At 40.1% G+C, this 24,795-nt stretch overlaps 2 protein-coding genes across 2 annotated transcripts; one reads left to right on the top strand and one right to left on the bottom strand.

The window, feature by feature from the left end:
• Nucleotides 1-6,709: 6,709 nt before the first annotated feature.
• LOC124291983 lies at nucleotides 6,710-9,936 on the top strand. The gene is made up of 2 exons (XM_046729061.1): nucleotides 6,710-7,778; nucleotides 7,822-9,936. The coding sequence occupies exons 1-2, from the start codon at nucleotides 6,795-6,797 to the stop codon at nucleotides 9,934-9,936; spliced, it is 3,099 nt and encodes a 1,032-aa protein (XP_046585017.1). The 5' UTR covers nucleotides 6,710-6,794.
• A 6,810-nt stretch (nucleotides 9,937-16,746) lies between these two features.
• On the bottom strand, nucleotides 16,747-22,907 carry LOC124291995 (out at first protein-like). Its single transcript, XM_046729072.1, has 4 exons — nucleotides 22,612-22,907; nucleotides 21,414-21,548; nucleotides 20,240-20,417; nucleotides 16,747-19,425 (listed from the first exon to the last, which is right to left on the bottom strand). Exons 1-4 carry the CDS (start codon nucleotides 22,819-22,821, stop codon nucleotides 19,229-19,231), a joined length of 720 nt encoding a protein of 239 aa, XP_046585028.1. The 5' UTR covers nucleotides 22,822-22,907; the 3' UTR covers nucleotides 16,747-19,228.
• Nucleotides 22,908-24,795: the final 1,888 nt, after the last annotated feature.

Genomic DNA, 24,795 nt, shown 5'->3' with positions numbered 1-24,795 from the left:
AGTAATACGTGCCAGGTAATATACCCCAGTAATATGTGCCAGGTTATAGCTCCAGTAATACATGCCAGGTAATATACCCCAGTAATACGTGCCAGGTAATATACCCCAGTAATACGTGCCAGGTAATATACCCCAGTAATACGTGCCAGGTAATATACCCCAGTAATATGTGCCAGGTAATATAGCTACAGTAATACATGCCAGGTAATATACCCCAGTTATACGTGCCAGGTAATATACCCCAGTAATATGTGCCAGGTAGTATAGCTACAGTAATACATGCCAGGTAATATACCCCAGTAATACATGCCAGGTAATATACCCCAGTAATGCGTGTAATACATGCCAGGTAATATACCCCAGTAATATGTGCCAGGTAATATAGCTACAGTAATACATGCCAGGTAATATACCCCAGTAATATGTGCCAGGTAATATAGCCACAGTAATACATGCCAGGTAATATACCCCAGTTATACGTGCCAGGTAATATACCCCAGTAATGCGTGTAATACATGCCAGGTAATATACCCCAGTTATACGTGCCAGGTAATGTCATGCATACTGATCTGTCGCTCCAGATCGTTGGTGCATACATAATGCATGCTTACGGCACTCCCTGCCATTTGCATCTTTTGTTCAGCTGATGGAATTCTTTCTTTGTGCTCATGTTTATGTCAGTTGATGTGAAGAAGGTAGGTCAGTTCAATTACAAGCCATGTGCCAGTGTACACTAGTCATCTGGATGCCTGTGACAGGTACAAATGCTGTAAGACCATTAACCTCAAGACACCCAGGACTTCTTACTGTCTATGTACAGCTTTAAGCTTGGGGAAACCATGTACTGACTACAGAACTGGTGGCAGTTTCTCATACAGGTGAGCTATCGTATATATATTTATATCTTGAAAAGTTCAAACAAGATATGCAGATATATATCTAAAGAAGGTCAGTTATCAAAATTCAGACAAATTGAGACAATTTCTTTGGTATCATGCTTTTGCACAAATTGTTGAACCTGTCAAGTATGCATTCACTTCTCTGGTCTAAGTGATTGTAGTTTTATACTGCTGGGAAGGAGACTTGTATTTAGCTCTGCCTTCATCAACTTCATGTATCTCACTGTGTATATAATGTGAGGTTGGAGGAAAACTCACCAGAGATCCAGGTTGTGAACATTTGTTGAATATAGGATTAGAATCCAGAACTAGTCTGTCTTAAGTCCCTGAACCATATTATTTTCCCTACTGCCTAGCCCTCCCTGCAATGCTAAAGCCATAAATGAAGCAAGTCTAGATTTCCTCAGGTTCAGGAATCTGATTCTCATTATTATAGGATATTTATATTTATTTAGCGCACATATCCAGGCAACTAGTGCATGCTTAAGACGCTGGTATTTTTTCCCTTGATCATTGGATGTCAATCTCGTATTATCGGCACATCGTATTATCAATCTCAACTCCCTGGGGAGTATAAAACTCTTGCTGCCACTAGGCACACCGAGTTATTGTGGCTTTCTCATCCTAACGAGGTACCCATTCACAGCTTGGTGGACTGGGACACATAGTCACAGTACTTTGTCCAACTTCACTGCATGTTGCTGTGCCCGCAGCTAGGTGTTTGCACGTATTCATGTGGCCACCATCTGGTCGGATTCATGGGTTTTTTTAAGTGCACAGGGTTGTGCACCGTACACTAGGGGTTGTGACAACACTGAAAGAGTCTGCACACAAAGTTGACTCCAAGGTCTTTACACTCGGTCACAGGTGGGCTCGATCCAGACACCTCAACCTCGCAGGAGCACTAGCCTGGTGACTTAGCCAGCTCGCCCACCGCGCCCCCAACATCTCCCAACTCACTGGGGCTCCTTTTCAATTTAAATGGGTTTGTTTGTTATTATCAATTTTATATATATTCAGAGACTATGCGTTAGTCTACCCAGAACCAGTTGATAAACAGAACGACCTGTGCCCCCTTATACCACGAAAAAGACATCACCATACACAGTATTCATCTCCGTGATACAGTTCATGTTTGTAGCTAGGTAGGGTCTATCTTTGTAAATAACTCCCCTGTGAAGATCAGGGTTAGAATATGATATTAACTAGCGAGCTACAATGAAGTTCAGTTTATCTTTCCTGAGAGAATTAATGTTATTGATCCCGAACAACTGAAGTGAACGAGTGATCCATGACAACTGAACAACCGAATCTTGTTGAATCTAGGATTAGAACCCAGAACTAGTCTGTCTTAAGTCCCTGAACCACATTATTTTCCCTACTGCCTAGCCCTCCCTGCTGGGTGAACTGGGACACAAAGTTCAGTTTATCTTTCCTGAGATAAATTAATGTTATTGATCCCGAACAACTGAAGTGAACGATTGATCCATGACAACTGAACAACCGAAGCCAACGAAGGAACTGTGACATTGATTCCCAGCGGAAAGATAACCATTATTCCATTGTTAGAGTTGGATATTTTTTCCGTATCTATAATCAAATGTACTGCAACCATCTGAAGTGCAACCATCCCTAACCACCTTAAAATGTCTAGTAGCTGTAACTCAAAACAAGTGTATCGCTACGGAACAACAAACAGCCTTTCAACATATGAGATTGTGCAAAATAGTTTGATGTTACCGTTCAAATGTAGCATGTTTGTATCACTGACACTTGTACAAAAACAACATGCAAAACATAAAAAAGTTTTGTTGCTTTCAGTTCCTTCGACAAATACTGGCTGACATTTTAACAAGTCAAGTATTAGAATGTTGGCATCAGTATGAGAATGTTGGCATCAGTATGAGAATGTTGGCATCAGTGGGAGAATGTTGGCATCAGTAGGAAAATGTTGGCATCAGTAGGAGAATGTTGGCATCAGTGGGAGAATGTTGGCATCAGTGGGAGAATGTTGGCATCAGTATGAGAATGTTGGCATCAGTGGGAGAATGTTGGCATCAGTAGGAGAATGTTGGCATCAGTATGAGAATGTTGGCATCAGTGGGAGATGTTGGCATCAGTATGAGAATGTTGGCATCAGTAGGAGAATGATCAGGCATTAGTAGATGTTGGCATCAGTATGAGAATGTTGGCATCAGTAGGAGACGTTGGCATCAGTAAGAGAATGTTGGCATCAGTGGGAGATGTTGGCATCAGTATGAGAATGTTGGCATCAGTAGGAGAATGATCAGGCATCAGTAGGAGATGTTGGCATCAGTAGGAGAATGTTGGCGTCAGTAGGAGATGTTGGCATCAGTATGAGAATGTTGGCATCAGTATGAGAATGATCAGGCATCAGTAGGAGATGTTGGCATCAGTAGGAAATGTTGGCATCAGTAGGAGAATGTTGGCATCAGTAGGAGAATGTTGGCATCAGTATGAGATGTTGACATCAGTAGGAGAATGTTGGCATCAGTAGGAGATGTTGACATCAGTAGGAGAATGTTGGCATCAGTAGGAGACGTTGGCATCAGTATTAGTATTGGTGATTGTTATGTCAATCACTGGATTATCAGGACTGAATTATTAATGAATGCGACATCAAGCAACAAAGATCCTAATCACATACTGGTTTTATTTTCGATAACATTCACAGAATGACATGAACATAATAATAATACTAATAATGCTAAATTTTGCGCCTAGAATCCAACACGATGTCGCTCTCTGGCATTACATTACTCATTTAGGGAAAACAGTTAAATTTCACAATCAAAATTTGCATATATTAAATAACTTTTCTCTGAACTGGAATACACTATTGTGTGATGACATTCGCGTATGTAGCCTGTATGTATACACCTGTGTTGTTCTACATCTTTGCCGTAATCGACTTTCAGATGGGAGCTTGCTAACTGCTAATGACTGCTCTGCTATTTATAATGTGAAGAATATTTAGTCAACATGTACTGAATAATTCACTATCTTAAACAAAATAGGAAACTTGGTTGTGTTTGCTCTCATTGAACTGATCTGCAGAGTATCACCGCTGACTGAGCAACATCGATATCCTGCAGTTACAATCAATGTCGTCCAATTTCACGAACTCGCTGAAGGAAATAGTATTGACTTGACAGTGTTTTTGTGTTGATAACTGGACTGTGAAGCATGTCCATTGTCTACTCTATAGGTGTTGTCGATGCTGTTGTTACGAGCATTGACAATGTTGCTGAAACAATAATAATTGATGCAGTGGTTGAAACAGTGGTTGATACAGATGATGCTGATGTGGTTAAAACAGTTGTTGATGATGTTGCTGATACAGTAGTGGTGTTCCGATTAATTGAAATAATCGAACATTGGTCGAAGTGACCAAACGACCAAGCAATCGATCACATTTTCTCATAATCAAACACATCCAATTACTCTTATTTCACTCTTTGTTAAACTGGTCTTCTTGACCTAGTGAGTAGTGCCTACTTCAGTCTCTGGTCAACTGGTCTCCCTGACCTAGTGAGTAGTGCCTACTTCAGTCTCTGGTCAACTGGTCTCCCTGACCTAGTGAGTAGTGCCTTCTTCAGTCTCTGGTCAACTGGTCTCCCTGACCTAGTGAGTAGTGCCTACTTCAGTCTCTGGTCAACTGGTCTCCCTGACCTAGTGAGTAGTGCCTACTTCAGTCTCTGGTCAACTGGTCTCCCTGACCTAGTGAGTAGTGCCTACTTCAGTCTCTGGTCAACTGGTCTCCCTGACCTAGTGAGTAGTGCCTACTTCAGTCTCTGGTCAACTGGTCTCCCTGACCTAGTGAGTAGTTCCTATGTCAGTGCTAGTCAACTTGACTCGAGTGACTATTGCCTATTGACTATTTATATTAGCAAAAATATCATCACAATAAATCTACACCCGATCCTAATACTTGAAAATTTTCCAATTTGTAAAGTACTTCACACAAACATAAATGACAAACATGGTAATATAAGACTTGGGCTTACACCCATGACTGCCTCTTCACAGCATGCTGGCTATTAAACACAACCTAGATTTGTTCCAGATCCTATCTCACTCTGCCCATAAAACCATTGCATGTTGCTATTCATGTAGACACACTGCATCAAAGCCTGCCCAATATTGTTATTGGGATATCAGACTTGCTGTTTATAACATAGAGATTTGTATAACATAGAGATTTGTAGGATGATTGCCACGAGAAGGCTGTATATAATTACTGGGGGTTGATGAAATCAGTAAAATTGTGCTGGTTTATCAAAACTGGAGCTTGTGGTTGAACATGGTTTGATAATGTCTGTATTACTTTGTGGTGTTTTATCAGCTTTTGCAGCAGGTTCCTGTTGTGAAATATTGCTGTAGTTCCTCAAGCTGGTGGCACTGTAGGATATAGGTATTTCAGTCTGGGAAAGATGGTGTCCGGATATGGAAATCAATGTAGGAAAGCATTAATTTGCAGTCTGAGTTGTAAATGACGATGGGAGATTGTGTGTAGATAACCAGACGCTGTGAATAGTAAGCCTTTGTTCTCGTGATCGCCGATATCCTATGTCTACCGGGGCCGTCATGGTGTATGAATTGGTTCAAGGATTGCCCTGTTTGTGTTGCCAACTCAACATGCTGAAACATTCAACTTGTGTTGTGTCATGCAGCCAGCTAGGGCCAGAATAGGGCCCCCATGCTACCAATTGATTTTACATAAACTTGTTCAGAGGCCCAGATAAGCTGCGTATCTGGGTAAAATGCGCATAGAAAATTTCCAATTACGCATTGAAAAAATAATTGTTGCGTACCAAATATGCATTTAAAATGTTAGATACACAAAAAGTTTAAAACAAATGCGTACGGAATATATTTATAAAAATTGCTTGCGTAATGAAAAAGACATAGATTGCTATCAAGTTGTACTGTTAGTAATAGGACTAGTGTTGTACTGTCAGTATAGGATGAGTGATTTTTTATGAAATCATTTCCATTATATTAAAGTTGGTTTTGATGAGGTATGACATAAGGCAGAACATACCTGCTTAGTAAACTTACTCAATGACATATACTTAGGTCAGTAAAATGACTGAAATACGCACATATTTAAAAGCAGTGGGTAACGGAAAATGAAAACCGACTCAATATTCATAATACCCACTCCAAAAAAATACAGTGGGTACAGTACCCACATGAGCTAAATCTTATCTGGACCTCTGGTTGTGTGTTTGTTGTATAATGCCGCACTCAGCTATATTCCAGCTATAAGACGATGGTCTGTAATTCGACACTGGACTAGACAAATCAGTGATCAACAGCATGAGCATCTATGCAATTGGGATACGATATCAACCAAGCTTGTAGAAACATAATTTCAATCAGTTCTAATGTATAATTGAAAGCAACAGTAAAGTTGGGTCTTTTTATAGTACATGTATTATACTTAATTATGATCTGCAGAAAACTAAAAACACTGCTTTTATTAATTCATTTATTTTTTCACATTTCAGGTTTCATTGGATTCGTAAACCAAATTTAAACAATGTCTATTGATCTGTTTTCTTCGTGACTAGTTTCATGAACTAGTTATCAGCCTCCTTGTAATCTGTGTGTGTCTATTGCAGGCAGCAGCAGCAGCAGCATCCTGGCTTCCTTCTGTGTGTGGTGGCACTAACATGGTCGACGCTGCCGTCTATTATATTGAACACTTGATACTTTGATCTATTGTCTTCGTGACTACTTTCATGAACTAGTTATCCGCCTCCTTGTAATTTGTGTGTGTCTATTGCAGGCAGCAGCAGCAGCAGCATCCTGGCTTCCTTGTGTGTGTGGTGGCCCTAACATGGCCGACGCTGCCGTCTCCTGCCTATCATGAGTGTCAACCAGGATACATCAGGATACGTTAACAATTCACAGGGTAAAATACACACGCAGAACGCCGACCTACTTTCACTGCTTACAGAAAATTCCAGTGACAGTTTGACCCAGAAGTCCACTTTCACAGACACTCACAGAAGCCAAAGGAACAGTAAGGCTCCTTTAGACGCAAATAACAATTCGCAAAGTGAACAAGGGTCTCCTTTAGAGGAAGATACAGAGAGTGTTGGTAGACAATCCCAGACATCGCAGGTTGTATCATATAGACGGGACTATCCCCAACCGAAACCCAGTGCACTCCTCCCATCAGCTCGAGCTCCTTCCACAGATATAAAGGACGCGGGAAGGTCGAGTTCGACTAGTGTGTATGCTGTAGCGAATCCTGATATACTCAGAGCTTCAGGCCTCACACCTACTCAGCCAAATCAGTACTTTCCCAGATATGTTTCTCTCAAGTCCAGATCTCAGGAAACCCAGCTTACTTCTGCTGCTGTAGCAGAGGAGGAAGAAACCACACCGACACCGAAGTCAAATAGTGCGTCTCCAACGCCAAGGTCAGACACTGCGTCTCCAACGCCAAGGTCAGACACTGCATCTCCAACGCCAAGGTCAGACAGTGCCTCTCCAACGCCAAGGTCAAATAGTGAATCGCCAACGCCAAGAACAAATAGTGTTTCTCCTACAAAAGAAGCAGCTCCTGTGTCTGTGCAGTCAGGCTCCAAATTAATCCATTTTCCTGACTCCCTAGAGTTCACAGAGACTGACCTAGAGAAACATTTAACGTCCTTGTCTCCAGATCCAGAGGCTGAGAGTCGAGATCGAGATCCATCTCCAGCCAAGACTCCATCTGTTGTTGTTCAAGAGAACACTTTTGATGACACCCCAAAACACAAGGACAAGGTTGAAATAGATAAAAACTTTCTGCAAGTTCCTGTCAGAAAGTCCTCAGCCGGAAGCCCAGAATCGGGAGAGTCCCGTGTTTGAGCGAGACTCTCTCTCCTCCAGTGTCGGTGCAGAGGAGGTGGGAAGTACAGGGAGGACTGCTGACTCAGCAGATTCCAGCAGGAGTAAAGTTTTTCTGTTAAGGAATGAGTCACAGAATACTATGAGTGCAGCTAGAAACCGGAAAGTTTACGTGGAATCTCCAGCTTTCACTCGTGATGAAGAAGATGAGTTCCGATTTGTGAGTAGTCGCGTTGATGATTACCAGGATATGAGTGACACCTACAGGCAGCTTGATGAATCAACTGTCCAAAACAAATCCAAGAAGAAGAGTAGTGGCAAACACGTGCGGTATCAGGATAGCGATAGATTTGAAGACAAAAACCAGCTTGACCTTGAGGAAGATGCGAGGGCTGCTCACAGGTCAAGTCAAGGTCATGATGTAACTTACAAGTCAGCTTTAAGAAATCCAAATCGACAAGAATCTGTGTTGAGCCCTGCTAAGGGTTTAGTTCTTCCAGACAAGCCAACATTTGACCCAAGAGATGAAGAAGAGCTGGACCGTGAGTCCAAATATCAGGATGTGTTGAAACAAAGAATACATCAGAGCGGACAGACATTAGAAAGTGCGGAAATCCCTAAATTACCTTTATCCCCTGACACGGATCATGACTTCATGCAAGATTCTCTAGATATGGCTGGAGATAATTACCGTGAGGGCCGAGGCAGTGGACCCCGTGATTCCATGGAACTGTACCCAGGGCAATCTGATCGAGGTGTTGCCCCGAGATATGGACAGATGGAGAACACCACATGGAGGAACCCACCTCCCCAGCCTTTCTCGGCCCCTCCTTTCGAGGCGGAGAAGGAGGACGTAGGGGGTCAGTTCCATAGACAAAATGCTGTGGATGGGTACACCTCAGAAACAGACTACCGCCATCAACAACGGAGAGATGACTACCCGGAACCTCCAAGTGAACCTCCCTTCTATCCACAGGAACATCAAGGATATCAAAAGCATCCCAATCAACTTTCAGGTCGGACATACCAAGCCCAGCCTCAGTATTATGAGCCATCTCCTCAAGGGCAGCGAGACTACCCTCATCAACAGCAGTTTCCGACCTCTGGTTACTATGACAACAATCAAGGATACCCACAACGGAATCCTCATGTTTCTTCCTTTATCCCCGAGGATAGAATTCATCAATCATATGATTCAGAATCAAGTTATCGTCCTCAGTACAACGAATATGAACAAGCTAATCCTAATGGCGATTACATGTACTATGATGATGCAAATGGTAGGCCTGAGAATGGTCAGTATGACAACAGACCTGAGTTGAGAGGAGGATACCCCAACCAGAATAGAGTTGATCGATATGTGAATGAAAATGTGGAACCAAAGATGGAAATGTCAAGTCCACAGAGGCCCATGTATGATTATGTCACAAATAACAGGTTTGACTACGGACGCCAACCACCAAAGTCTTACAAGCAAATCAGAGATATCAAAAGGGAGGAAAAGTCCAAATTAGATACTTTTTTCATCAAACCCAAAGTGAAGCCTAAACATGATGAGGCAGGGCAGTCGTCTGCTCGGACTGTGAACTCTTTAGATGGAGCAGACGCACACCGCCCTCCCAGACCATTGAATCAGAAACCTGCCTCAGCTGAAGATTTGTGGGCCCAGAGAGCTGCTAAACTGCAGCAGAGGTCGGCCGGGAAACAAGGCACAAAGAAGAAGCCTGGATCAAAGCTTGTCAAATATCCCAGTGACAGTGGGTTGTCTGCCAACCCCAAAGTACCGTTACCCCGTCCAGCCTTCCTGCCTCAAGCTGTGAATTCAGGTCCACATAACTATGCCTCCCCTCCACACTCGTTCCCATCCTCCCCCCAGAGGCGCCCCCTGGAGCTGAAGCCGATATCGCAGGAAGTGATAACATCAGATGGTCAAAGGATAAGTGTGGACGTCAACCTGAAGCTTATGTCTCCACCACCAGCGCATCACCATTCGGACGGCTACCTGAACAAACAGGCCTACATACAGGACGTCACTGACCCAGTCGGTCAAGCTGGACATCAGTACATGGACCATGTCAACCAGCAGGTGAGTGAGTTGATGCTGTGTGTTCCAGAACAATATACCAGCTTTGTCACAGTGGCCAGCAAATGTTCTCCGCCATTCCAACAGTGAAAGAAATTACACACAATCAGAATCTGAGCAAATTGTTTCAGGAAATCATGACACAGATGTAATTCTACTTACTGTATATGACCGTTGATTTGCCGATCTTGATAACTTGACCCTTAAAATCAATATCAAAATGGTATGTCCAGTATGTAAGCCGGACCACCAACCTTCATACATTTTCTCATCGTGATTGGGGTAGTGGGGTAGCCTAGTGGTTAAAGCGTTCGCTTGTCACGCCGAAGACCCAGGTTCAATTCCTGAAATGGGTACAGTGTGTGAAGCCCATTTCACCACGATATTGCTAAGAGCGCCATAAAAAATATACTCACTCACTCATTCTCAGTCATCGGAAATAGAGTATCCCGCGCCCTCAGCCAGACAAACGTTATTTCAAGCAAACCTCATAGAGTTATGTCCCTTAGAGAGCTCTTTACGAATATCTTATGCACAACTTGTGTTTGAAACCAGTATTCAGCAAACACAGACAATCAATTTCAGGCAAGTCTAAAGGGATAATAAGTCTTTTATTGCATCAAAAGGAAGCTAAAGTGAGGGCATATGCCCCAGTATATAAAATATAGGCCTAAATATTCACGAAAAAGCGTAACATTATGCATATATGTTGAATGTATTATTTGTCCCCATGTTTCCCACCTGGATTAAAGAATTGTTTCAAAGTTGAAAAAATAACATCAGTCCATGATAGGCTGCTTATGCCTGAGAGCCATAGTGTTTATAAAATTATAGAGTTTGTTTACTGACAGATTGGATCTGTTTTCTGTCAACTCGTGATGAAAAGAACTGTCTCTTAGTAGATTCTCAGCTCTGCTAGTTTGCCTTCTGCAGACCGTTCCACATAAAGATTAGTTCTGGACTCGGTTTGGATTTTATTTCGTAAATTTCAGCAACAGCCTCAGATACCTACTGAAACTAAAATGTGTAATGTTTAGACATTGCATGGCCATGATTCTGTGTTGAGGTAAGTGTACTTGTACAATTTAAACTATTCAAACACGATAGCAGATGCCAAATATCCCAACTTGCATACTACAAAAGATAACATGATAAAACAGGCATGACAATATCAGCTCCAGATACTCTACAGTGTTCCCTGTAAGACATTGATGGTTGAAAGAGGCAGCTTTACCAGAAATAGGAAAGTCATCATGGATCTACAGGAATGTTCCTTTTAAAAACATTACTACTTGAAATAAACCAGTGAGAAAAATATCATTGACCAACATTTAAAACAAACCTCTATTTATTTCCAAGCTGGGCAATCTAGACTTATCAAGTTATTTCTGAACTGAGTTAGATTCCATATTTAATTCATTCTGTAGGATCTGGGAGACAGACGACAGAAGGTTTGGGTGGTCATTGTGTATTCTGAATCCATTGTATTTATCTGTATATTTATGTAAACTTTGATGACAATTTCTGCTTTGTCATTTATGTGATCAGGGCCAATTAATTGATAATGTATTGGTAGTTTGGTGAATACTGATGCTTGAGCAGACTGAAACCCAGTGGTTAGGAGGTAGGGGTGACAGGGTGGTGTGTGTTAGGGTTTGGGGCCTTTTGTACTGTGTGTGATTTACTCAGGATCACAATCTAGCCCATCATATCTGTTCGATTCATGAGGAATAAACAGAAGTTTGATTACGACATTAAGTACAACTCACTGATTCATCAACGTTATTTTTAGTTATACAGTCCCTCCTGGAATCGGTGACAATTTTTTAAGAATTCTGCGGCAAATTTAAGTAAATTCTGCATCCCATTTTTGAAAATTCTGCAAAAAATTCTGCAGTTAACAACTTGAAGAAAAAAAACACTCAAAATAATGCAATTTCAATCTTCAAAAAGATTGATTTTGCGAACATAATTGCAGTGTCAAATTCAAATTATATTATTGTAAGGTGCTGAAGAAAATATTACCTTATGAATAAATCATCTTTATTCATGAATATTTTGAAAATATCCATATAACAAATGTCTCAGTTCGTTTTCATGTAACTAATCATACTTTTGACATTTACCCCCTACTTTTCATTTCGGTTGATAGTCAATCTTGATTCAACTTTCAATATAAGTGAATTCTGCAGCAGAAAAATGGCAAATTCTGCATGAAAATGAGTTTTCCTTGGACCATACGTTTTTCTGCATCAAAAGGTAATTTCCGTGATTTATTCTGCAACCGCGGAATCCAGGAAGGACTGATTATAGGTCAAACAAAATCAAAATGAACTGACAATCACTTGTGTCATTCCAGTTTGAATATTACTCATTCATATCTATGATTAGAGAAGCAAAGTCTCTAAGGAATTAAAACTTACGCGTAAAATATGATATCGTTCGACAATGCTGATGGTATGAAATCACCAGTAATCTCAGGCAGTAGTATCTCAGTAGATTGAAACCTCATAAATTCAAAATTAGGTATAGCGATTTCTATTTTTATTATTTAGCCTTGAAGCAGAAACATATAATTTGATGATGCATGGAGTTGGGTTACTTCCAAGGTATCAATTACTATCATTTAATAATTCTATTTTCTTAACCAGTTAGTGATAGCATCATATTGTAATAGCCTTGTTTTGTTGCTGATAATGACATTGTGATTTGTTGAGGACCTCTTGCAGTCGTCTGTTGTGAAAAGTTACCCCAAGATATTCCTGGATTAGTGCAGGGAAGACTTTCACCATGGGATATCAGGACTTGCTATGCTCCATGTGTTGTGAAGGATTACCCTTGGGTATTCCAAGAGGACAGGACAGCTGGGAAGACTTTCATCTTGGGGTAACAGGTCTTGCTCTTACCCATGTGATGTGTGGGGTTACTCTCAAGTATTCCTGGAGGACAGGACACACATGGTAAGACTTTGACCCAGGGGTATCAGGACTTAAAATACCCTTGTGTTGTGTGGGGCTACCATTGGAAGACTTTCACCGTGGGATGTCAGGACCTGCTCTACCCATGTGTAGTGTGTGGTTACCCTCAAGTATTCGTGGAGGAGTGGACACACATTGGGAGACTTTGACAGTGGGGTATCACTATACTCCACTTGTGTGATTGTGTGAGGCTACCCTCAGGTAATCCAGGACAGTTGGGAAGACTTTCATCCTAGGATTATCAAGTCCACTTGATGAAACATGTCCAACTAATGTATTACAGTCATGTATAAACCTTGTAACTGATGTAAATGGAAGTGTATTATAGCTATCTAGATGTGCACAGATGTATTTGTTCATATGCATTAAAACATCACATACTCACATACTGTGTTTGAGTCTTTGTCATGGAGGAAGGCAACTTACCCAACCACAGTGGAGGAGTAAATATATTTTTACCCAAATTTGTGTTTTATCAGAATAAACTGTATGATTTAATAGATTTTTAACGAAATTTTTAAAAGCTCTTTGAGGATTTTTTAGCAGAACTGGGACATTGATTGTCTTGATTTGAAAAACAATTAAAAACATATACAATATATGGATATACAACATACTAATTGCTGCAGTGAATACACTATGGGGTGAATATGATGTTTCTCGAAAATGTGTTTAAAGAATACAAATCTCCTATGTATACATTTTCTGGTATCAAGAAATTAAATAACAAACGTCATGTAACTGTTGGGCTTGAAAGATTTCAATGACATTTTTCACATTGCCGAAAAACCCCAATACATTGTGACATTGAGACTTGCAACCCAATCACAGAAGCGAAAGAAGCTTTGGCAAATGTCACAAGTTACACTACTGCATGGCTTGTAAATGTTCCATGAGTTCAAAAAATGAAAAACATTCTTCAGAAAAATATCTGTAAATATCTGATTCTATTATCATGAATGACATTAAATTCACGAATGATTCTATTTATAGAATACACAAGTGAATTGTAACAGAACTAATAATAATCCTTGTTTGTCCAATATTGTTCATTCTATTCTGATAAACACTCTGGATCCATTCAACGCCATCTTGTTTTGGAAATGACATCACCTACTCAACAACTCTTATCAACTTCACGGGGGCTGTGGGGTAGCCTAGTGGTTAAAGTGTCTGCTCGTCACGCCGAAGACCCAGGTTCATTCCCCACATGGGTACAATGAGTGAAGCCCATTTCTGGTGTACCCCGCCGCGATACTGCTGGAATATTGCTAAAAGCGGTGTAAAACCAAAACTCACTCAGACGTAACTAATTTGATATGATGGACATTTCAACATTGATTGTTTAACACTGCACTCTGCAAAATTCCAGCCATTCCAGCTATATAATCGCTCTGGACCAGTGAGCGGACTTTACGCAGTCTGTATATAATCAAGTCTGGACCAGACAATCCAGTGATCAATAGCATGAGCATCATCTACGGAATTGGGATCTTCACGGGTCCCAGATCAAGAATCGAATCTACTATGATTATTATAGATGATGCCAATTCTAATAATATTGTAAACAGAATCATGTGGTTATAGAGCATCAGTCACTGTACAGTCAACATAAATACTTTGTGGCCTTAGTCTGATGAAGCATATACACTCATGTCATGTACATGTGTAAGTGGAAAATTACAGTGTAGATAGACAAGCATCCTAAGCTAAGGGAAGTAACTCTAATTTGTCATCCAACCAGCCAAATAGCATGTTTGCTGTATAGGGATGAGCTGCCCCAGAATCCATGTGTTCCAATCCCAGATGCACACTGATAAAGGGCGGTAGCCTAGTGGTTGAAACATCATCTCATCAGGCCGAAGACCCATGTTTGATTCCCCACATGTCTACAATGTGTGAAGCCCATTTCTGGTGACCAAGCCGTGGTATTGCTGGAATATTGCTAAAAGCAGCGTTAAATTTAACTCACTCACACTGATAAAAGATTACACTTGTCAGCCTCAGACACATACCTAAACATTTTCTGTTTCAATTTTTCTGCATTATTACGCATATTTTGGAGATGGTTCATACATTTCAACCAAAACAGTGCCTGGTACTTAAACTGAAAATCTAATTGAAAATTAATGCAAAAAAAGGACCTGGAAATATCATTTCACATCTCAAATGACTCACAACAACAACTGATAATAAAGTCTTTTATTTAAATATAAGAAAGCATATATAAATATGAAACACATGATATCAAAGCATGACATTATATATGACCAGCACTTATCATGCTTATAGAATACACTGAATACAGCATACATCCGGTGGATATCACACTGTTACTATGACAATGTGTGCAAAAAGTTCATTCGGTGGATATAACAATACTGTCACCATAGCAACAGACACATATATGAAACTTTTGATTTAGAGGGAAAAAACAGGACTACTTGAGAAGATGACATTATGAGAAGGGCTGCGCAATATAACCGATTTACCGGTTCAGACATGAAAACTATACGTATTGCGATACGCTGATCGAAAACCGGTATTTTGACATGCATTCGGAAAACTTCGTAACACTCGGAAATCTTCGGATATTTCCATTTTTTAAATTGTTCCTTTCCTTGTTTCATTTGTGCCAAACATTATTTACATTTTTATTTTGTCATGATTAAAAGTTTTTATTAACGCCTAATCAAGCATTGTGATTTTGTTGCGTTTTTACTTTATAAATCAAGCATTAACTCGATTATACATATTTTTTGTTAAAGATAACTTCTTGCAATATATTGCAATACATATCGCAATACAGGCTTTCGCATCGCAATTTATCGCAATATGAAAATTCCTTGCAATACCCACCTACTAATTATTAGTAGTGAGTCAGTATGGTTTTATGATGATGTGACAGGTATAAGACACCACATAATCACATCCAAACACTGTAATGTCAATACAGACAGGCAAGACAACTGGTATTTTAAAGCTAGATTCTACAATGTGACAACAGCAGGAAAAGAAACCTTTCAAAATTTCCAACTAGACCACAGGACCACAGTCTACGTAAACTTAGGCTCAGTATTTTTCGTTACACTGCTATACTGAGTCTTAACAAAACCTAGTAGAAGGTCGTGTCAGCTAACCTTTGAGCGACCTATGACTGTGCAATCAAACATGAGATGGACGAACAGATTTAACCATTCAGACAACGACTACTTGTTAGGGTTCAGCGGGACTTACAAAATGGTTTGTATTTACTCTTCCCTGGTCGCCGACACCGATCTATCAATAAACAAAAATCTGCATAAAACACAGATATTTGACCTGCAGTATATACGCTTATGGGTTTCTAATGACATGGTTACTATTAGCTTATATTTTTGCAAGATGACTTCCTTGAATATTGACAAAAACGCTATTTTCAGTGACTGTTTACTCACGTCCTCCATGTGTATCACTCGGAAGCGATCGTGCGGAAAATAGCATTCGGAATCGTTCAAGTTTTTTAGGTAAAGGTTCAAACGGTATGTTTAACTTTCACGATTTGGTAAGCTGTGTTCTGATTGGTCAGTCCAAAAGGTTAGCTGACGTGACCTTCTACTAGGGTTTGTTAGACTCAGTATTGCAGTGTAACGAATAATACTGAGCCTAAATTACTTAGACTGACAGGACCAGTGAGTGGACAATAATTAGTGGTCTTGTCTGTACTTCAATGGTCCAAAATAACATTTGTAGATTTAAATATCAATACAAAATTCACTGGCCACCAGGAACACTGCAGACTTATAATTTAGTGGTCCTGGTGAATTTTTACTAGCCAGGAACCACAGGATCAGCATAGATTTCGTATGCTGCAACAGTCACAGCAGAACGAACTCTTTGTGATCCTGGTTTTACAAAGAAATGCAACTATGGAAACCACAACCAGCATGGAATAGAATTTTATCACAATCCTGATTCTTTTTTATAGTTGAGATAACCACGATTTCCAACCTTTTTGCCAAATATATATCGTTCCACATCTAATACTGGTTGTTCATTATAAGAACTTTGGTAAACAGCAACAAAATCGTTTCTTCTGTGAATTTAAAGTCTAAGCCATGGAAATGGGAGGTCTAAATTCGTTCCAACATTGAGCCATCCCCCCACAGATGAAGATAATATGAAAGTATGAAATTCATCTTAAATGCAATTTTCTGAAGGTATGTAAAACAATACAGAAAAAATGTCTGACTCTGTTTGCTAGCAGTGTGTTGTGTCTGTTCGACGTGCGTCTCCAGTCAATGTGAGTCGGTGTTCTTGTTTCATGTGAGTGAGTGAGTGTGTGTTCCTGTATCATGTGAGCGAGTGAGTGTTCTTGTGTCATGTGAGTGAGTGAGTTTGGCTTTACACCGCTTTTAGCAATATTCCAGCAATATCACATCAGGGTACACCAGAAATGGGCTTCACACATTGTACCCATGTGGGGAAACGAACCCGGGTCTTCAGTGTGACAAGTGAATGCTGTAACCGCCCCTTTGTGTCATGCAACATGCTGTATGCTATATAACTGTCACAACATCGTTACATCACATACATGTGCTTGATCATGATAATTGACCTAAATTTTGATTAGGAATCAGATGAAGAATAAAATGTCATTAAGACTTTTCCTTAACATCACAAACAAAACACTACAACACATCATCGTACACCATCTGTACATGGTTACAATACATCTTGTAAATAGACTATCCTTCTCCCAATACAACAACGACAAAATGTAGAATGCTTTGGCTCATCAGAGTGAGTGAGTGTGTTTAGTTTTACGCCGCTTTTAGCAATATTCCAGCAACATCACGGCAGGGGACACCAGAAATGGGCTTCACACATTGTACCCATGTGAGGAATCAAACCCGGGCCTTCGGCGTGACAACGGACGCTTTAACCACTAGGCTACCCCACCGCCTCTTGGCTCACACAAGGTAGGTAGCCATTAACGTCATCTCAAGACCTACCTCTTCAAACAGCTCTGAACTATGTGACTGTGCGCGCCTCGAGCATGCATCAAGCATGGAGTAACATGCAATACAAGTGTCCTATTATTATTATCGTTGTTGTTGGACATACACAAGGTGGGTGATGTATGACTTAAATACCAACATGGAAGCTCTCCGATTGTCCCTGGATTGTTTTTGATTAATATTTTGACTTCGGAGTTGTACCAGGACAATCCTGATTATAAACAGTAGTTGTAAAAGGTCTACATGACATGCAGGGTAGATTACTTACTTGGTACATGATCTTATTTATTTATTTATTTATTTATTTATTATTATTATTAATTTTTTATTTTTTTTGCGGGGGGGGAGAGAGAGAAAAGAGGCCATTTACATTGTACATGCTTCTCCATACAAATTATCTTCACCCCCTAGCCTTATTATGAACGGTCTCTTATCAGGAGAGATGGGTCAGGAGTCATACGTTTTGTTAAGGGTCAGCATAACTTTCGTATTAAACAAACAGAACATATTGAGGACATGCATAAAGTGCATATCATAAATTCTAATAAGTTGTATTGGTAGTAGTAGGGCTTGAACAACGAGGAGAGTTCTATGGATATACAACTTCTTTGATATAATATGAGCGACGTTTCGGTGTAGCTACTCATATTATATTAAAGAAGTTGTATATCCATAGAACTCTCCTCGTTGTTCATCACACCAACTTCTAAATGCTACTCAAACAAGTTAGTAGTAGGGCTTGGTCACCGAGATGCATGTCTGTGTCTGGTAAATATGCATTATACTGCTGATCTCAGGGATTTCTTCAGGATACACACTTCACAAACAGGTTTCTTTTTTCAGCAGTTCCCTTTTTTCTTTACATGAGTATGTAAACATACTATCTTTTGGCTGTTTTGGCAGTGTTCAATAGAAAGCTGATCTAAGACAGTTTAGTTTTTTAACAGCTCTGGCAGATTTCTTAAACAACATATATGGATAGTAACATGATTAAAATTTGACCACAGTGGTGCTACACTTTTTGCTAGGTAGCTTCAGCTCCTGTAGCACAGACTCAAGTCCACAAATACTCTTTGGTAACACAAATTCAACATCATTACATCCGTTTAAGCAGTAATCCTAAAATTAAAGTTAGGAATAAGCATCGATATGAAATCCTGCATTTAAAGATTAATTTCCAGCTACACAATTAACCATCCTATCACCTTCGTTTTTTTCCACTTTTTGCCATCTTCTGTCACTAATATTTTCCCAATGTCATATAATAGCACTTACTTTTACACCTCTGATGTATAAAACAATCAAAATGATGGGTGTTCACGTTCACGAGTCATCCCACAGACACCACAATCGTTGCCTGGCAACATGTTCGAAAACAAGACACCTGCGACAGGTCTTGATGCCTCAACGGTAGCTGACGACTTTGCCAGTGGAGTCCTTGCCTCGGCAGTACTTGAGTCCACAAGGGTACCACCCCACACACATCTGGTAGTGACACAGACACGGCTTGCTCAGGTCGTTGGTATCATGACATCGTGCGTACTTGGAGGGGTATGTCTTCTTCATGGCCGACATTAGAGTATTATAGTCTTTATTCAATGCTGAAACAATGGAAATAACATGATGTATTTGTTGCCAAAACATACATTTCTTTGCAAACATGCTGGTATCTTGTTCCCATTTTATATACAGTATGAATAGATTTCATCCTAAAATTCATTTTGCCATACCACCAAAGTCTGTTACCTTCATCTCCTGAAACAAAAGAGAGAGATAAAGAAATGGTTACTGGGGCCATTTCTTACCTAGGGGCGGTGGGGTAGCTTAGTGGTTAACGCGTTCGCTCGTCACGCCGAGGACCCTGGTTCGATTCCCAACATGGGCACAATGTGTGAAGCCCATTTCTGGTGTCCCCCGCCGTGATATTGCTGGAATATTGCTAAAAGCGGCATAAAACTAAACTCATTCACTCTTACCTAGATTCCCCATGGATAGACAAGCATAGTGTATTACACTAACAACAATATGTTTGTATTGAGATGAAACCCAGTACAACTAGTACCTACATTTAGATATAGTAAAAATGGGTGTACTTATACCCATATATGGAAATCAAAATCACTGGCGAGTGGGGACATAATTAGGCTTGGACTACCAATTAAACACTTGGGGACATAATTTGGCTTGGATTACCAACAAAACACTGTCCTTAACATAACTTAGAAGCAGCTTTGTGTATTGTCTGTGTAAATCAACACTTTATACTCATCACAATAGTTCATTCAATATATCGATGACACAATTTTTGTATCAATAATCATTTACAGTTTTTCCTATCGACGATTTTTCCAATTATCGACCTTAACAGACAACCCTAGTGTACCTCCATCCATACACAGTGGTGGGTGTACCTACATCTAGATATGGTGGTGAGATCTCCCTCTTTGAAGAATGTGGTTTCCCTCGCCTCCTGGCAGATGTTAAACACATGTGGACTAATCATGTGACTTTTGTTCAGGTCGGTCAACAGGTCATACACCATCAGGTCAGGGCCCTTTTCCTCCTCAGGGCTCCTAATAGCAGTTGGATTTTTCTGTAAAAAGAACCGAAGTGATCATTGAGGTAACATTTAATACAAGTGTTAAACCATTTGGATTACAATATAGGATTCAATTCCAAATTTCGTGCCCTTAAAGGGCATATTAGGAAAGAATTGTGATAGTGTTCAAAAGGTATCTATAAAATCCAGTGAGTGAGTGAGTTTAGATTTACGCTGCACTCAGCAATATCCCAGCTATATGGCGGCGGCGGTCTGTAAATAATCGAGTCTGGACCAGACAATCCAGTGATCAACAGCATGAGCATCGATCTTCGCAATTGGGAACCGATGACATGTGTCAACCAAGTCAGCGAAACTGACCACCCGATCCCGTTAGTCGCCTCGTACGACAAGCAGAGTCGCCTTTTCATTATGATAAAGGTTTTTCATATAATCTGCTTGAATAGTCACATCTACAAGTGATAACATTAGTAGTTTAGATACAAGGTTATAACTATATTATTATTAACATCAATTGTGGAAACTATATTTCCATCAAATTTTTGCTGTGCCAAATATCTTATTCAGACTGGTTGTTTGTTATTTAATGCCATGCTCAGCAATATTCCAGCTATATGGTGGTGGTCTGTAAATAATCGAGTCTGACAATCCAGTGATCAACAGCATGAACATCAATCTACACAAATGGTATATGATGACATGTGTCAACCAAGTCAGCGAGCCTGACCACCACTAGGTGCCTCTTATGACATGCATGGGTTGCTGAAGACCAATTCTAACCCGGATGTATTCAGACTGTGTCAGACTGAGAGGTAGCGATTCTACTAGTGAACAATGTAGTTCAGACAATTGTAAAGGTTTTGCACAAAAAGTTACTAGGCAATATAACATTGCAACCTTGTGGATATTATATGAATTCCATGCCTTGTGCAGGACATGTGAAGGCTACTCAGTTACCACAGTACCCTACTGTGGCACAGACCAAGTAGAACAGTATTCACATGGTTCACGAGAGCTTCACTACCGTACCTGTCTGAGTTTTGACATGGCATCTGATGAGATGAAGTCATTCTTGCTGAATCTGCTGATGAAACACAGGACTTGAAGCTGATTCTGACCCCGTTCTTCTTCTCCAGCTACATATGCCCGGAAGATTTGAACTTCCTAATAATATAAGTAATAACAAACATGGATTATGCTGTAATTGAAAAAATATATAAGAATTGTCTATAACCATGACAACAGGTTTCTTTCCGAGCTGTCAATATCATGGAGTAAGTGGGTATGGTTTTATATCGCATTTAGCAATAATCAGATGATCCAGCAATATCACAACAAGGAACAACAAAAATAGACATCTTACATTGTTCCCAAGTGGGGAATTGAACTCGGGACATCAACATGATCAACCTAACACTTGAACAACAAGGTTACCCCACAGCCTCTTACCGCAGTGGAGACAAACTCAGGTAGACAAGATAAAACTCTGCCCCTCCTGTATATCATATATCATGGAATGTATGAACAAAATCTTGAATGAAAAAGCATTCCTGAAGATGTTTTGTCATCAATAATATGATGAACATGATGAAGGACACATACAAATATCTCATTTGGGGATTTTCCATTTCTTGAATTTGTTTTTGATTATCAGATTTTATCTATAAGTTATCGTATTAATTAGAGGATACATGTTCGACCCATAGCAAGAGTCATGCATTTTTACTGGGCACACATTCAGATTTCAATTAGCACCGAATCAAAGTCAAGATGGTAAACTGGATGTTAAGCTTGTCTAATGAGTTAACCTAATTACCCAACACCCTACCACAGAGCCATGGGCACTACTACAATTCATCAGCATGTGATTGTCTACCTTTAAGCACATGGAGAGTTACTATTTTGTCTGCAAAACTTGAAATCCGTTGTACAAAGTGTGCTCTTATTATATATACCTAACCAACCTCACAATTTGGTGTTAAAACCTAAGGGTCCTGGTGGAGTGTTTGACCACAAAAGGGTGCCTAACCCTAAAGACCGTAAATTGGCTCTTTAGGTAGCGCTGGAGGTAACCCCCCTACCCCTAACACAACCAACCCCAAGGATCGGAGAGACACACGAAACGACAACGAAAGTCGACAGCCTCAGCCAGTTAATAATTATTAGCTATAGCCTAGCCCCATAGAAAGCTTCATCTGGTAAATAATTGTTGTCAAAACAAAGTTACCGATTTAAAGTCAATAAATTGGGTGATCAGTGTTCCGTCTGTATTCTGATACTCGAGAGTGACGGTGTCCTCCGTTGTGTTGGCCTGTATCGACTCGACCAGCACGTCGCCACCTTTGTTCTTGACGTTCACAACCAGCTGACAACTGACCAGGCTCGCGCACAGCACCAACACAGACGACGAAAACACTGGAATTCTAAACCTATCCATTCTTCGAAAACAAAACTTATGAAGTATCAAACTTCAGTTCATTTCTGTACTTGTCACTTGGACACCATTGTTTTAACCTCATCAAACCAAAAAGTGTTATATTGTTCATGGCCTGATTGATGGTAATTTGTCAATATTATTCGACACTTGTGATAAGATAAATTACTTTAGACATGGTATTTAGACTTGATATACAAGATATTAACAATATATAGTATTTAAACCCAAAGAAATACAATCCTATTTGTACTTGAGGTTATATTCATGGTGCTAAATTTAGGAATTACGGAAACGAAAAGCGACTGCCAGACCATTCAGTTCACTTGACTTTCATGATGTGACTGAGTGTATATCGCAACTTCGTAATTTCCAATCTTTAAACGTTTTAATGACTTGAGATATGACTGAAATATTGACGATAAATCTTAAACAACTAACACCCTTGATAGTATTGGCTAAGAATTTGAGTATTTTACCAAATCAAATTTCAGCTGTTCCCCTCTACTCCTTACTGAATGACATTTTCTGAGGAATGCACATGTATCTGGTGTGTTTACATGAACAGTTAGTGTTGAAGGATATTCGGTACATGATGTGCGTCCTTTTTTTACAAACTCGAGCAATAAGCTGATTTGTGTTTCTTGTTTGAACTGAACAAAGAATTTAATACAGAAGGAGGCTTGTCAAAGTCGAATTTCTTCCGCAAACATTATAACCTTTGAGTGAGAAACATTTCACCATCAAATAAACTTGTACATAATCGAGAAAGATTAATGCGGGCTACGTTTGAATATCTCTTTCCAAATATATAGATAGTAGACATTTGCTTGACTGAACGTGAGTGAGTGAGTGAATTTTACGCCGCCTTTTGCAATATTCCAGCAATATCACGGCGGGGGACACCAGAAATGGGCTTCACACATTGTACCCATGTAGGAAATCGAACCCAGGTCTTCGGTGTGACGGGCGAATGGTTTAATCACTAGGCTACCCTACCGCTCCAGAAACGTGAGACAAAACTGAGTGACACCAACCCTGTGACATAAACAGTTTCGTGGTAAAATGAAAATCCTACAGAAGCTTTTGTTGGCAGAGTTTCCTCTTCAGATATGATGCCGACATTGTGTACAAATGGCTTTCTGGCCAACTGATTGGGATAAACGCAGATTTTCATTTAACTATGTCTATTTTGTTTTGTGCTATACAAATTAACGGTTTAGTCGTTCCGAACATATACGAATAGATTCGTCAAGATGAAGAAACACTCCACCTCCAAACATTAAAATGACGCGAACTGAATCGATCATTGCAGCGCGTCGTTCAGTCTTTACTTTCAGTTCGGAAACATATTATCTGTCAGCAGATGTTTTAACCTTATTTGCTGATCAGTATAATTAGCGGAATGTTACCAGAAACTCAAGTATACATGTAGCAGGGCTTGGAGTCCCACAGATGGCAACCTTACTTTGCCAGCTTGCTGACGGGGTTAACCTCTTTGGTCATGTGGTCATCCGACTTCGAATCAGAAGGTCCGTGGTTCGAATCCCAACACGGGACTCGGACATTTTATGGCCGCTACATATACTTAGTCTATATGCAGGAACCAATGCTTATCGTAAGGCGACTAACGGGATCGGGTTATCAGGCTCTCTGACTTGGTTGACACATGTCGTCGTATACTATTGCGCAGATCGATGCTCATGAAGTCGATCACTGGATTGTGTGGTCCAGACTCGACTATTTACACACCGCTGACATGTAACAGAAATATTGCTGAGTGTGGCATTAAACAACAAACAATATATACTAACTTTAAATATTGCCTGCACGCCATTGCCCGTGACTAGTCATATACGTGTGTGGTGCCCTTAAACCTACAATGGTCTTAGGTGCACAGGTTTAAGGGCACAACATATAGTGCTACGCTTTTTAACGTTTCAATCTTTTCGTTCAAATAAAGAATGCGATCACGAG

Source organism: Haliotis rubra, unplaced genomic scaffold, assembly GCF_003918875.1.
Source record: "Haliotis rubra isolate DU_JTF1 unplaced genomic scaffold, ASM391887v1 Scf504, whole genome shotgun sequence".
In the NCBI taxonomy this organism is placed as follows: domain Eukaryota; kingdom Metazoa; phylum Mollusca; class Gastropoda; order Lepetellida; family Haliotidae; genus Haliotis; species Haliotis rubra.
Note: the sequence above shows the minus strand (reverse complement) of the source record. Positions and strands in the feature narration are given on the sequence as shown.

Excerpts from the sequence above, each read along its gene's own strand:
- LOC124291983 (XM_046729061.1), top strand. The coding sequence starts at position 6,795 with ATGAGTGTCAACCAGGATACATCAGGATACGTTAACAATTCACAGGGT. Across the intron at positions 7,779-7,821 it reads CAGAATCGGGAGAGTCCCGT|GTGGGAAGTACAGGGAGGAC; the intron begins GTTTGAGCGAGA and ends GGTGCAGAGGAG.
- LOC124291995 (XM_046729072.1), bottom strand. The coding sequence starts at position 22,821 with ATGGATAGGTTTAGAATTCCAGTGTTTTCGTCGTCTGTGTTGGTGCTG. Across the intron at positions 21,549-22,611 it reads AATTTATTGACTTTAAATCG|GAAGTTCAAATCTTCCGGGC; the intron begins GTAACTTTGTTT and ends TTATATTATTAG. Across the intron at positions 19,426-20,239 it reads TCTCACCACCATATCTAGAT|CATTGAATAAAGACTATAAT; the intron begins GTAGGTACACCC and ends CCATTGTTTCAG.